General features: G+C 42.5%; 1 protein-coding gene across 1 annotated transcript in view; it reads left to right on the top strand.

The window, feature by feature from the left end:
* Nucleotides 1-14,067, top strand: part of hipk3b (homeodomain interacting protein kinase 3b) — a 41,058-nt gene that overhangs the window by 15,251 nt on the left and 11,740 nt on the right. Inside the window, exon 3 of the mRNA XM_084001619.1 lies at nucleotides 9,027-9,150. Coding sequence (XP_083857745.1) covers nucleotides 9,027-9,150 — 124 coding nt within the window. The remainder of the gene's footprint in view (nucleotides 1-9,026; nucleotides 9,151-14,067) is intronic.

Here is a 14,067-nt window from a genome sequence, read left to right as displayed (position 1 = left end):
CGAGGCAAGATTTATTTGTGTCAGTGCTATCCGTTTCAGTGAGAAGCATTTACATGGCATTTGAATAATTCTTGCTGCCTTCACGTTGAGCCAGTGAAACAGCATGGTCCACGGGGAATTAAACGGCTTTCAGTGGCAATAGATGTAAGCACATTTTGTGATATCTGTCTGTATTCTGTATACACCATCTAAAGCGAAACAACAGCATTTGTTTTGATCCACACCTTGGCATTAGTTTGATGGAAACAGTGGGAAAAATACTTGAAAATTACATTTAATTAATGCGCTTTTCCCCCATCACACACATTCATCAAGCTGCTTTTTTGTGGATATTGTTTTATTGTTGTAAGTACACTTTGTCTCAGGAAGTTGCTGAAAATAGAACTGTTGTAGTTTGCTGTACTTGTATAGGAGGAGGAAGTGAACACTGCAGCTGCTTCAGCTCTTGTTTGTCAGCTCTGTCAACCTGAAGCCTGGGCGACCAGCAGCTTCTCACAAGTCTTAATACAAAATACATCCGACCAAATGATGTTGAGAGTGCCCAATGATAATAAGATAGATATTACTTTGATTTGATTTGTGAGCCGTAACACATTTTATGCCGAAGTCAAAAATGACAAATGATAATGTTTGTCACCTTCCTGTAGTTGGGCCATGTGGAGTTTTCATTGGAATTTATTGATGCCTGTACAGATATAAATGTTACTTTGCTGGTACTGTTTTGCAAGGTATATAATTAGCAGTAATGCTAAGAGGCTCAGTCATAGGCTGTAATTAGAAAGAGGGTATAATTAACTTTGATTGTGGACTGTCAGATTTGAATGTTTTGATGCATTTTCAATAAGTTTCTCACAGGATGAAGTCTGGATTACAACATGGTCATGGATTAAAAAATGTAAAGTGAAAATTGTGTCCCTCTGTAGTTTGTGTCCCCTCACAAACAGGAGAATGCAAAGCATACGGTGAGGGAGCAGCGTTGCCGAGGCTGAGAGTGAAGGGTTGCTTAAAATAGCTCATGGGACACCGGCCAGTGTGCTGTGACTTCTATAGATGGTGAAGTACATAGACAGCCAGAATGAAATAAGGGCAGCTTGAAATACTAGAGAGAGCTCACACTTACTTGTTCAAGGTCAACTAGCTCGAACGTCAGCTGTTTTGATTTTCACATGTCCATTTGTGTTTGTGTGCATTTGGGTATGTGTGCAGCAGTACGTATGTGTTGGCTGGTGTTCTTCTGTGCCTGGTGGATACATCAAATCTATCAGCTGCTCAGACCCATAAGTTTGACAGATAGACCTGCCGCTTCCGCAGTTTACAACCATTTGGCCAGCGGCCACTTGTTATTTGCCACCCATGTTTGCACAGTCAGCTAAGCTGGAACTCTCTCGGCTCAATCACAGCTCCAACTTGAAAATGAGACCCTAATTTTGTTTTATAAAGGTTTTGGATTAATCATTTTTTGATAATTTTTTCCAGAGTTTTGTTTTTGTTGATTACTGCTGCACGCACAGAAAGGCCATTCACCAGGAAACAGTCCTCAAAAACATTTTTGTCTTATAAGCTGTGCCTTCATGTTCATGATTTTACTGAAAGCAAGCAGCTCATATTAATTAATCGACTCATGCTTTACAATGCTGTAATTTAGTGGAATAATTAGAAACACATTACAAGATCAGGTTTTCCAGAACGACTGGAGGTTTTTACTTTGGCAGAAGTGTTCTTTAACTTTCCATTTAATTTTACTACAGTCAACAGTTAATTGAATTTATACATTTTGACTTGCCAAAGCATTGTGACTAGTAAATTGTTTGTGTTCAAAGACCTGCTCCAGATTGTCCAAGTGAACCTACACCTCTGACCTGTTGGCAGTTCTCCTATCCACTGATTCAATATTTGAACTAAGACTACTGGATTATCTTCCCCTGGAAAGTAGATCTGATATTTTTATAGAACAAGCAAGTAATCCCAGAGGTTGGTCCTAAAAACATTTTGTGTGTGTGTGTGTGTAAACTTGTGGGCGCACAAACACCTCCCTGCTTATGAACGTCTCTGGGTTAGTGGGTAATGAGTGTTTTCTGTTATTCATGCGGCCCCACTAGCTTGCAATGGCTTGCCGTCTGTTAGTTAGTAAGCATCTAAATTATTCATCAAGGCTTCTCATGTTACTGTTTTTGCATCATGTTGTATTTTACCAACAAGATACGAACATTTGGTTTTCACTTCCACTTTGTTATGTCCAGTCAGTGGTTCTATTATTGATTGTTACCTTAAGCTCTGAGGATTTACAGCTACAATAAGGGAAGGCAACTAAGCTAAAGGGTCACAGCAATATCTCCAACGTGTGCTCACATGTGAAAGTCTCATTGCTCATCCAACTCTTTGTTGGACTGAGGTTGGTTTCACGTGCCCGTCATGAGCAGCCTCTGCACTGCTTCATGTTCCCAGTAACGAATGAATTTGCTGGTCTTGTGCAAATTGTTTTCATACAATATTGTGTTACTGTTATGAAGAGACTCACCACAGTGAGCATTTGGCTGTAGGCTTTTTTCCCTATGTGCTATGGTATATGTATTCTGCTTGATTAATTTTGCAGCATTCATGATAGTACCACGGTGAGCAGCTGTGGTTCACCATTACGGTGTGCAGCGATATGACTGCGCCGCTGAAAGTGAAGCATGCCTGGCGTGCCTGTCTGAGGTGGCAGCTTAACAAGCGCAAGTTCAAACACAATAGAGAAAATGAAAACGGTAGAAAGTGCTTCAAATCCAAGATCAACTTTGTACATCAGAAGGTCTCGGAGTCCTTGTTGTTCTTTTCAGAAATTAAAAGTCTTTGGGGTGAAATGCTGGCAAGATTTCACCTTGGAAATAGCAGAAGGCTACATAGCTGGGAACGATGGAGAGAGATATTTTGTTGTCAAGGCTGTGAATTGCTGATAGCCTGCTCCATTTGCTGTGTGATCTGGTAAACATCAGAGAGATTCTTCTCATGAAATAAACTGTGGCTTGTTTGTCATGTGTTAGTGTAGCTATATGTAGCTATGTACTTGCAGTGTGTCATTATCAGAATTCATTTGTCCTCATAAACTAGTAAAATTGAGTACATCAAATAAAACTCTCACCAGGTTGGACTGTGAATCATTTATCTGGCATGTCAAGGAGAAAACTATTTGTTTTTCTATCCCCCTGGTGTCATGGACCAAAACCCAGATGCAGTTTTTGCAAAATCATTTCAACTCGATTCAAACTGTGAAATTGCACAGAAGACACTTTAGTCCACCTGGACTGGAAAAAAGCTTTTTTCTTTTTCTTTTTTCTTCTTTTTTTTTTAAAAACCTGGCTCTGCGTCAGCACATTGAGCGGTTTATATCTGTAAAACGTGTCTAAAGCCTTGTATCCTTAATCTAAGATCTGGGCAGATCAGAGTGCAAGTGCTACCTCTGCCTTTGCTACACAGCCTTTGTGTTCCACTGAATAATGCAGGATGCTCTGAGAGTATGTGGAATTACATTTCCTGGAAGAGACGTGCAGTAAGACTCCATTCTTCCATCATGGAGTCACCGCGTTGTCAGTTTGTCTTCGTGGCCCAAAGCTTCGGCCAACTGCAGTACATGGCCCAGCTGAGTTTATTTACCAGGAGAAGCTTAGCAAAAGGGCCCGTCGTCCAAGCATGCAGCGACAATGAGCCCCGACGTGTAGCTACTCTTATTTGCTGTGCTCTGTGTGAGCTGGTTCGATGCCACTTTACACTTGGTTCCTCCCTGTGATGACAGAGCAGGGAGGATCAGAGGACTATTTCTGGACTGTGAGATAATGGCCATGAATAAGAAATAGAGACAGATAATTTCTCCGCTCCGCCATGCCCCCCTTCTTGCAAATAATAAGATGTGTGACTGGCTCCAGTGTTTTTTTTTTTCTTTTCCAGGTGAGATAAAAATAAGATAAAAGTTAAAAAAAAAAAACATTTAGCACACATGCATATCAAAGGAACACTGACAGTTTGGAGAATTTATGTTTGTGCTCTTACCTGCAGATAGAGAAAAAGATCCATATTGACTTTGTGTCTGTACAGTACAGACTACAGCTCAGAGATGTGTCTGTACTGATGTTTAGCCAGGTGAAGGGAACAGTTAGCCACACTGCCAAAAGTTTGAAATCTCTCATCAATGCCTTGATAGAAGTTCTCAGGATAAGAGGAAGCAACTTATTCTGAATCTCAACAGTTCAGTTTAGGGCCTACGTATAGTGTGTCTGTGTGTGTATGTTTTTTGGAGTCTTGCCATGCATCATCTTTGTGTTGTTTCTGCTAACATAACATCGCCTTGTGCCTCAGTCTCTGTGGGTGAGAGACAAACAAACAGAGAAGGAAGAAAAGAGGAGTTGCATGCAAGAAGGGAAGCAGCTGTTTGAGACGACGGGAACAAACTGTTGAACTTGTTGACCAGAGGAGACGTGGGCTTTGATTGGTCAGATCCTATCCACAAAGGAGCAGTAAAATTATAGTCGAGGCTTCAGGCTGTGAGGAGAAAACAGGCGACCAAGTCTTACAATTGCTTCTGCCTTGTTTGGATTTTACTTTGTAATTGCTGTTGAATGTCAGACCTGGAGTGTGAGGGAGTCGTATTGGGCCCGGTGTTGTGCCTGTGTGCTTAGCCGGTTGTAGGGGTTTGTTAGTGATGGGTCCATTCATTGACTTCACTTAAAACCAAATGTTAAAAGTTGCACTGTGTCAGTTTAAGTCTTGTAAATCATAAAGAGCACAAACCATTGAAAAATACTTCCAGAATTCTTTTAATTCTTCAACTAAAGGAACCTCTCTAAAATGTTATTGTATAGAAAGGCTGGAAAAAACCTGGACGTGAGCTGTGAACAATTTTTTTGAAAAAAAAAAGAAGAGGGGGGGCTTTCTGACAACACTGCAGGCAGAGAAAGCTCTTTGAAGATGTGTCTTTTTTCCCCTCTGCTGCCTCTGAAGGTGTTTTTCACCGATAACAAATGAGGCTCTATAGAAACCTTTGAACACGGTGATATTGTAGACAACTCAGGTTTCACTCATAGACATTCACTTCCAACCTTTGCACAGTGGAGTACTATCAGTCAACACACCAGACACACCAGCCTTTTGTCTTGTGACCGAGGAAGAACATGTTCAGCCTCCGTGCATATGTAGCACGTTAAAGCATTAGAAACAGACTGATCGACTGCATTTAATGGATAGTTAAAGTATTGATGTTGCGTGCATTCATGCAGCCTCAGTTGTTTTTGTTGTTGTTGCCGATCACTCTTTAGTATAGTCTAAGAAACCTGATATTTAGCATGGACAGATGGTCATGTGAACATCCATCATGTTCACAAATCAATCCATCTAATCAAAAATACAATAATATTGGTCAATATTTTATTTTCATACAGTCATGTACTGTATGTACCACTTACCATTGATTTTGTAATGGTACATTATCTGTATATAATGTGTACACATAATGCAGACATGTGCTTGGATGAGTCACTGCCTGTTTATGTGCAGTTACGAAGCATCAGGGTATTGCATATGGTAATTGTGATATTTCATTATTCAATTTATCTAATAGCTACAATTCATTCATCGTCTGTACCCACTCACCGCTTTTGAGTGGGAGTGTGTGTTTGTGTGTGTGTGTGTGTGTCCATGTGTCCATCACCTTGCTAAATGGTTTTGTTCTACCTGCCCCGTTCCCTCTGGAGCTCCTACACGTGTCAGTGGACATTGAGTCCTGTAGCGTTCTCAGTGGCCCCTCAGAGCGTACGTCATATCCTCAGGATGGAAAACAGATTTGGTTTCACAGGAGGGCGGCGAGGCTTGAGTTGCGTTGATTAGGACAGAGCCATGCAACCATGGCAACATCCATTCAGCCTGCTCTACCTTAAGCCACCTATTTTCATTGGCATTGTTGTTTTGGTTGATGCTGCAAGATTTCGAAGACGGCTCAGGGCGATCTTAACCCGGTGGTCTTATTAAAGACTATAATACCGAAGTGTTCTGTTGTTAACTCTAATGCAGTGCATCTGTAATTGATTGAGTACGTAGGGTGTAATAAATGAACAGGAGCCGGAGCTGGAAAGAGTTTTTGGTTACATGGTTGACTCTTAACTACATCACCAACTGGATGATGCCCGGTGCTCAGGTTGTACTTATAGCCTTACAGGATATCCCTACGTCAGCTGTGTGTCCTGATGAATGCAAGTGCATGCGTTGATATGTGGCTTCACTCTCGCTCCTCATTCCTCCAGGGAAAACTTGCTCCTTATAAATAGGACATGCCTGTGAGGCTGGAATGGTTAGCATAGCTGTCTGGTCGGTTCTCGACTGCTATGCCGTCTATTGCACCAGCTGTTGCATGCATTTGTTTTGACCGTGCGATAAAATTGGCTAAAACTTATTTTAGCATCTTAAGCATGCTGTTGCCGTCCATATGGATCTCCTGTCTCTCGCCATTCAGTCCTATATGGCCCCCAAAGACGTCACAGAGTGGCGGTCTGACAGATCACTTTACAAACATTCGGTTTGAAAGGGCAGGATTTCCTTCATTAGCGTGTAAAGCTCTGTGTAACAGCAACCCAAATAGTTTGAGGGTTAAACACATGCTTCTTTAATTATCACATAAAATAATTGATGTAAATGAAATGCAGAGTAAACCTGCTTTTACATATGATGTCTGGACAGTCAGGTTCAGACATAGTCTTGAGTTTCCCTTTAACACAGAATAGAAAATGATCTTTGTGCGATGTGTTCACATACAGATAAAATACTATGTTCATTATGGTTTAGGTGAGAGTAGGGCTGGGCGATATGGACCAACAGTCATATCCCGATATATTTTGTCTGAATATCGATATACGATATATATCCCGATATTTTTCCGCAAAGTGAGAGCAAATGTTCAGTCAAAATTAAAGCCAAATATGACAAGTCACAGGTAGTTTTATTGAAACCGGCTATTTCACTGAACAGTTGCAAAATCAAATGAATAAATAATAAACAGGTTTCTTCATCTGGTTCATGAATAAATGTTCAGTTGCTCAAATAACAAAATATAAACATAAATACTGCCTGACAAGAGTACCTTTTTTGAAATCAAAGTAATGGAGTAATGGATTTTAGAAGGCGTGATTCCATAAGGCCTCTTCTAAGATCAATGTTAAAAGTTGGCTGGAAATTTGAAAATATTGTCATTATCATGTATAATTTAAGACATTTCTGTAACATAAACACCAGCTATAGCAGAGTCTTATAGAAAGGCACTCTTGAAATAAAAAAAAACTATCAATTGTCTGCACTAAAAACTAAAAAACAACAACTGCCTTGTGTCTCTGTTATTTCTCAGAGATTTTTTTTTTTAACCTGGAGTCACGTGACGTGCCCCACGTCTTTTCCGGTCAGTCGTCATGGAAACGTCACGTGACACTCACGGACCCACGGTTTGGACCAGAGTGAAAACAAAAGTGTGTAAACCATGGATGTATTATATCATAGATCCATGGGGTAAACGCGAACCTTTTTACGAGCTGTATCTGGTGAAAGCACCGCGGCTCACAGAGGTCTGGAGCTCTGACGCTGCTGCAGGGGACGACGTGCTAACGGCTAATAACAGCTAACGGCTAACAGCCGTGCTACAGCAGCTGACTGAGCCTCTAGAGCCGCGGCTCGGCTCGTTAACGGCAACGAGGTCGACGTGGACTCGTGCGTTCCTCTCGGTCAGCTGGTGAAGCAGCGGTCTGAAGCATGAATAAAATAGTTAGAGGAGGGACGGAGCGGAGCGCGGCGAGCAGTGCAGGGAGCTCCAGATCAGCAGCCTGAATGGAGCAAGGATCACAGCGCAAATTTGAACTATATCGATATATGCGATATGGTCAAATTCCATATCCCATTAAAAAATATATCGATATATTTTTTATATCGATATATCGCCCAGCCCTAGGTGAGAGGTGGCACATATGTGGAGGATGTGGGATGGAGACAAGGCCTTTGGATAGGACCATCAATCAACATGCTCCTCACTGGCAGCTCAACGACCGACTCTTTTTGTACATCGGCTCCGACATTATACCAAGAAGATGGCTCCATTTAATGTCCAGTTCAGCAGAATTAGACAAAAAGAACAAAAACAAAAGTTCAGGGTTGCAGTACATGTGTGAAAATAGACCTTGGTTGTCCACAGGCAGCAGTCTGAGTTGTCCTACAGATATGTAGTCTGTGACTGACACTGTAGACACTCCTGCACAGAAAGACTTAAATCCAACAAAAAAGCTGCTTCATGCTGTCTGTGCACTGTCACTGTGACTGTTTATAGGCTTTGTGTGGTGTGTGTGTGTCCTAAACATCGGGTTCTTGACAGCCATGTCCATCTTTGACATGTCTTACCTGTATTGGAGCTGACAGGCCTGCGTCACCACTAGTCATTCCTGTGACATGGTATTACAGTGCTATTATGGAGTTATGGAGTTACTGAGAGTAACACTGAGCCAGCGTGTAGGCGAAGAAGTAGTGACTGTGCTTCTTATTCCCCATCAGCCTAGAGCCGATACAACAGCCTGTCAAAGCTCTGATCCCAGCCTGGCTGACCTGCTAACCCACTGGCTCAGCCTGCTGACGCTTGGCGACTAGCACAAGCGCAACACTGGCTTACGAATCACTTGGCGCCGTTACACACATGAACCACACAATCTAATCTGACCATCATCAGGAATTCCATGACATTACTAATAATGGATATTTGTTTTCTCATGACATCATCTTCCAAAGCCAGAAACAAAACATCCATGAGTTTTGAAATTGGAAAAACACTGTTTTAAAGTTGTTGTTGTTGATGAATGGATTGTATGCACAGTTCTGTATGACATTTTATAGATATAGGATCTAAAGATGGCACAAAAACATTTATATTCAACTTTATTTCCTACAGCCTTACCTCACGTTTAAATGCTTTTACATGAAATGTTATTTTTGTCACTGTAGCCTAACAGTTGTGTGCTTTGTCTGTTCCACAGGGCTCCAGAGATTATTTTGGGATTGCCGTTTTGTGAAGCCATAGACATGTGGTCCCTAGGCTGTGTGATAGCGGAGCTTTTTCTGGGCTGGCCCCTTTACCCTGGGGCTCTGGAGTACGACCAGGTAAATAACCGTCTTCTCTCGCAGGACTTCCTGCTTCTCCTCCACCCTCACCCCACCCCTGTGCGCTTCCCCGCTCTCCTTTCAGGTTTTTTTCTTGCGAGTCATTCCAGCATCTCTCTAGTTCTACATTCGACATGACTCAGTCCTCTCTTCATCATCGCCACATGAAAAGCTTTTTCTTTTTTTTTCATAGTGCTCCATTTTACTTCGGGCCTTCCCTCTATTCCCTCTTGCCTCCCACCCATCCTTACATTAGCCATGCTGCTGTGAAGGCAGTGCTACACCCTCTGTTTCCACCCAGTCTGTTATTTTTCTGCTCTCTTCTCCCTCTCCCCTTGTTTCCCCTCTCCTATTCTCCCTTTTCCATTACTTCATATTCTTTCCAATCAAGCTGCAAACCCACTAAGGAGAGGGTTTTGCAGGATATGTGATCCTTCACAACTTCGGTCTAAATCTCTTTGAAAGAAGTGTTAAGAAGTGTTGGAAAGAGATGCAGACAAAGGCTTAAAAAGACAGTAGGAACGTTTAATAGGACAGTTCAGGCCAAATTATTTGAAGGTAGGATGCAATATTACACACAGTGTGTACAGTTTGAACAAATCGGTTGTTTTTTTTTCTAATCTGTGTGAAATCTAGGCCTAATGCCATCTTTAATGAAGGGATTTTGTGTATGAAGACAGCATGGATTGGAGAGAGAGAGAGAAGAAACGTTTTAGGTTTAGGGAAAGAAAAACCTTAGTGCACTGCATGATGATTACACTTTGTTTGAATGAGGAGCGTGACAGAGGGCTCAAGTGACTTACAGTAACAAATTAGTGCCAATTTACCGGATCCTTGGAGATGTACCTACCCCGAGGACTCTGTCAGCTGGCGTCTGTGGCAGAAAGGCATGTTCTTGTGATTGATGCTATGTCTGTTAAGAACTGCTGCATGTCTGCTCCTCCCAGTGCAGCCCTGACAGTGTCTTCCCAGGACTAGACTGATCTGGGCTTATGCTGAGCGGCTTTCCCCCCCTCCTGCCCCGGAGCCCTATCTAGTCAAAAAAAAGCCTGCCAAAAGAGCCTCAGTCAGATCCAACTCTGTCCTATGCAGTACCCTATATCACGGCACTCGGCCCCACTGCACGCTGCTGCACTCATACCAAAGTATTTTTATGGTCTGGTATCATTTTTCATTTTCTCCGGGCCCGAGACAGGAGAGATAACTCAACACCTCCGAAAGAGATTTGACTTGAGCGCAGAAGCACACCAGTCTAAATATGATGAATCTGTTTTTGCAGGAGCCAGTCAGCATGTCGCAAAGCAGCTTTAGAGAGATATCTGGGGGGAGTCTCCTCAATTTAGTAAGGGGACGCTCAGAGAGCTGATTGAGGGTGTGTGCGTGTGGGGGCTGGATGGGATAAAGTTAGCATAGAGTGGCTGGCAGTGTGAGAGACAATGAAATAAAGATAGAAGATAAGAGATAAGAGCCAGATAATAACCAAGAGACAACCTGAGGAATGCAGCACAGTGTATTTATCAGGTGGAAATCAAAGCCTACTGTATGTAAATGGCTAACTGAGTTCAAATCTAAGTAAAGCAGGGGATGGGGGGTGGAGGGCTTTGAGTGATTCACTGACAGAAATCAAAACTGAAATTGGTTTAAGATTTCAGCTTTGCTAGATCTATCACGTTACCCTCTCCTTTTTTAGCAGTTGTGTATTTAGTCTGCAGCACATCCTGGGGTATCCCTCCCTGCATGGTGCAGTCACCATGGCTTGACAAATTTCCAAAATCCCTGTGATTTTTTGACTGCAGTTCTTATGTGACTGAACTCTCCACTCTCCACACTTCACACCCTCCCCCCAAATCTTTCTTTGTCGAGTCTGCCCACTGACTCGAATGTTCTCCATTTGCTCATGGAATTGCCCAGTGAATGGGAAAACCAGCCAGTGCCGGAGCACTAATGAAAAAAGTTTCATGACTTTCATTTTGGTTTCTGGTGCTTTTTGGGGATTTTATTCTCATACTGAGGGGAGAGTATTGTGCATTCACAGACAGCTAGAGTTCTTTTCAACACATCATATATTCCTATTCATTCATTTGCATCAGTCATTATGGGGTTTAGAGCATTTGAGGAACAGCATTAAAAATACAAAGCATCTTCTCTCACGCTCACCGACAACCCGACTGGTGACAGTGAAATAACACAGAAATGTTTTAAGAAGTGAAATGAATTGACTTCAATTCTAATTAAACATGTTAATGAAAAAAAAAAAAATGACCCACCCCAACTTTCGATTTCAGTTGTCACCCTTTGTATCTAGCACTGATACTAGTAGCACTCGTAGGATCGTACTTTCTAGCTTTATTCTGTTCATTTATTGGCTTGTGAGACAAAGTGAGTTTCAAAGGGTAAACATAACTTGGCACTCCCTGTACTATTGCTCTCATATATACAGTATATATAACAGAACTTTAAAATAGTACGCTTGTAAATTTCTATCACTTTAAATAAACAGCCAACTGACTGTATGTCAGTAAACAGCTAGGCAGCTGACTGCTGGTGTGAGATGTCATCCAGGGGGCACAGGGTGAGCTGTTTGGAGCTGACGGGGCTCCGGCCGCCCCCGCCCCCCCCTTCTTCCCCCCCTTTTCTTCTTCTTATCTTTCTGCATGGGGGTCTTGTTCCATCCCACACAGCATATTGTATTTATAACTCGGGCTGTTCCACCTTCCTTCCTCCCGCTCTCCTCCGTCTCCCTTACCTCATCCCCCAGTCACACCATCTTTCGCTTCACAGCAGGACGCTGCTCGCTTCTTTGATGTGAAGACTCCACCATTCACCCAGTGCCTCATTATGACTGGCTGATTAGCCCAGGTGTTGTTGTCATGGGAGTTATGCAGTTCCCCACATCTTTGCTCTGTTTATCACTTTAACTGCCCCTGTCTTTTGTTTCCTCAGGCACCGTATAAGTGGTGCAACCATGGGGGTCAATGCATGCTTTTGCACAGAATAATGCAATGTGTGTTTGCTGACTTTTTATGGTGTGTGTGTGTGTGTTTTTTTGTTGTTGCTTGGGGCTTGGCCTAGCTGGCAACTTGGAGGATCTGCTAGTGTAATAGGATGTAGGCAGGGTCAGTGGAAGCAAAAGGGATTTGGGTTAGAGGTAGTTAAAAGCATCAAGGCTCCAGTAGGAATTTTCCTGTTTGTGTGCTGGTACAAACTGTGCCCGAGTGTCACAAATGTGGAGGAGATTCTTTGTACACTGGATACGTAGGAGGAGGGAGCGGAGTACATTATTCTAAATTGAGCTGTACTTTTACTTATGGCAATGAGGGAGAACATTAAAAATGCAACTTTGCACAGTCGGTATTGTTATCTGGAGTGCCATAAAATAAAGACTGCCTTTGCTTCCTGTCTGCTCTGTAGCAGGCCCGGGCTCGCTAGATAGTTGTTGTTTCTTTTTAAGCCAGTGCTTTGCACCAGTGATCTCACTGGTTTGTCAGATCTCTGCAGAGACACGCCTTCCAGGAAAAATAAGGGTTTTCCCGTCACAAGAATTTTCCCACCCACACATGCCGACTTTGTTTTTTGTTTTGTGTCTGTTACTATTCACATGATGTTGCAGAACTGCACGGCAGCGACGCTACAGATGAGAAAGAAGAATGTAGTCAAAGGGTAAAGTTTGCTGGGGCTGAGGGCGGTATCAGCAGTGCTCATCTGCTTCATACATAGTGATTGGAATGCATGACGCAAAATAAGAGGGAATTAGTTTCAGCATGTATTATCAAAGACAATGAATAAGACACATGTTTTATGATTCTTGGAAGTCAGTGTGGTTTAGATAAGCGAGGGGATCTCCACCATCAGCTCTGAATCTTACCATCGTCATCCTAGCGCATGTGCGTATCCTAACCTCATCAATAGCCCTCTAACGTGAACATAAGCCTCACCCACACACAGTCACACTGCAGCATTAACGCCTCAGCAACAAACCAATATAAACCAGCGCAGAGGCGTCGCACTGGCTAGAGCCGTGGTTCTCAAACTTTTTCTGGTGTGCTCCCCTTCAGAAGCCGAAAACATTCACGCCCCCGGCCCCCACATCCCACTTTTTTTTAATCATCGTGTGTGACTGTCAGCACGATCACATCAGAAAACTCATTTGTTTATTTTTCCTACATGAGTCATGTTTATCCAACTTTCACCCAGTACTTTCCCCCAGGTTCCCCAAATTATACACTCTTTACTTTTCTTTAAGCGGTGAGGACGTACGTAACTTTTGTGATTCACATTTAGATTTCAGTTTGAGAAAAAGAGAGAGATGGACTTCTAAGTTTTATCATTCTGAACTATTATCTTTCACATTTGAATGTGTCCAGTGACTTCTTCACGGTCCTCACTGTTCTCCCAGTGTGTGTCTCTTTCTCTCTCTCCTTGCCTGTGAACAGTGCTGAATCTCTAACGGTTGTTGTCCTTTACACTTGGGTGTGATTGACGTCAGCCAGGCTTCTCACTGGTCTCTTCTCATAAACCTGTGTGCGACATTCTTGCCTCACAGCATCTGACTGACGAGCATCATTACCAAGCAAAGCATTTGGCATTGACACCATAGGAACGTTGTTATCTGAATTTATATGTGAAGACCCTGACACCTCCTCAGAGATCATAATCACGGGCTTCACGCGGTCTTGGGTCTAACTGTTTGTCAGGAATGTGACATTTTTAAGGTGTCTGTAGCCGCCCCTGCTCTTTACACATTCATGCACACATAAGTAACTCAGACCCTGAGGGAGTAACGTCACTGTGACTGACTTTGTAAATTATTATGAGTGGGAAAGTGTGCATTAGAATAAAGTGCTGTGGTGATTGAGAAATAACCAATAACCTTGAAGAAAACAGCATTTGTTGAAATTATATTTTGAAATTAAGATA

This window comes from Trachurus trachurus (genome assembly GCF_905171665.1).
Source record: "Trachurus trachurus genome assembly, chromosome: 3".
NCBI classification, from domain to species: domain Eukaryota; kingdom Metazoa; phylum Chordata; class Actinopteri; order Carangiformes; family Carangidae; genus Trachurus; species Trachurus trachurus.
The sequence above is the reverse complement of the archived record's forward strand: the minus strand, read 5'-3'. Positions and strand labels throughout refer to the sequence as shown.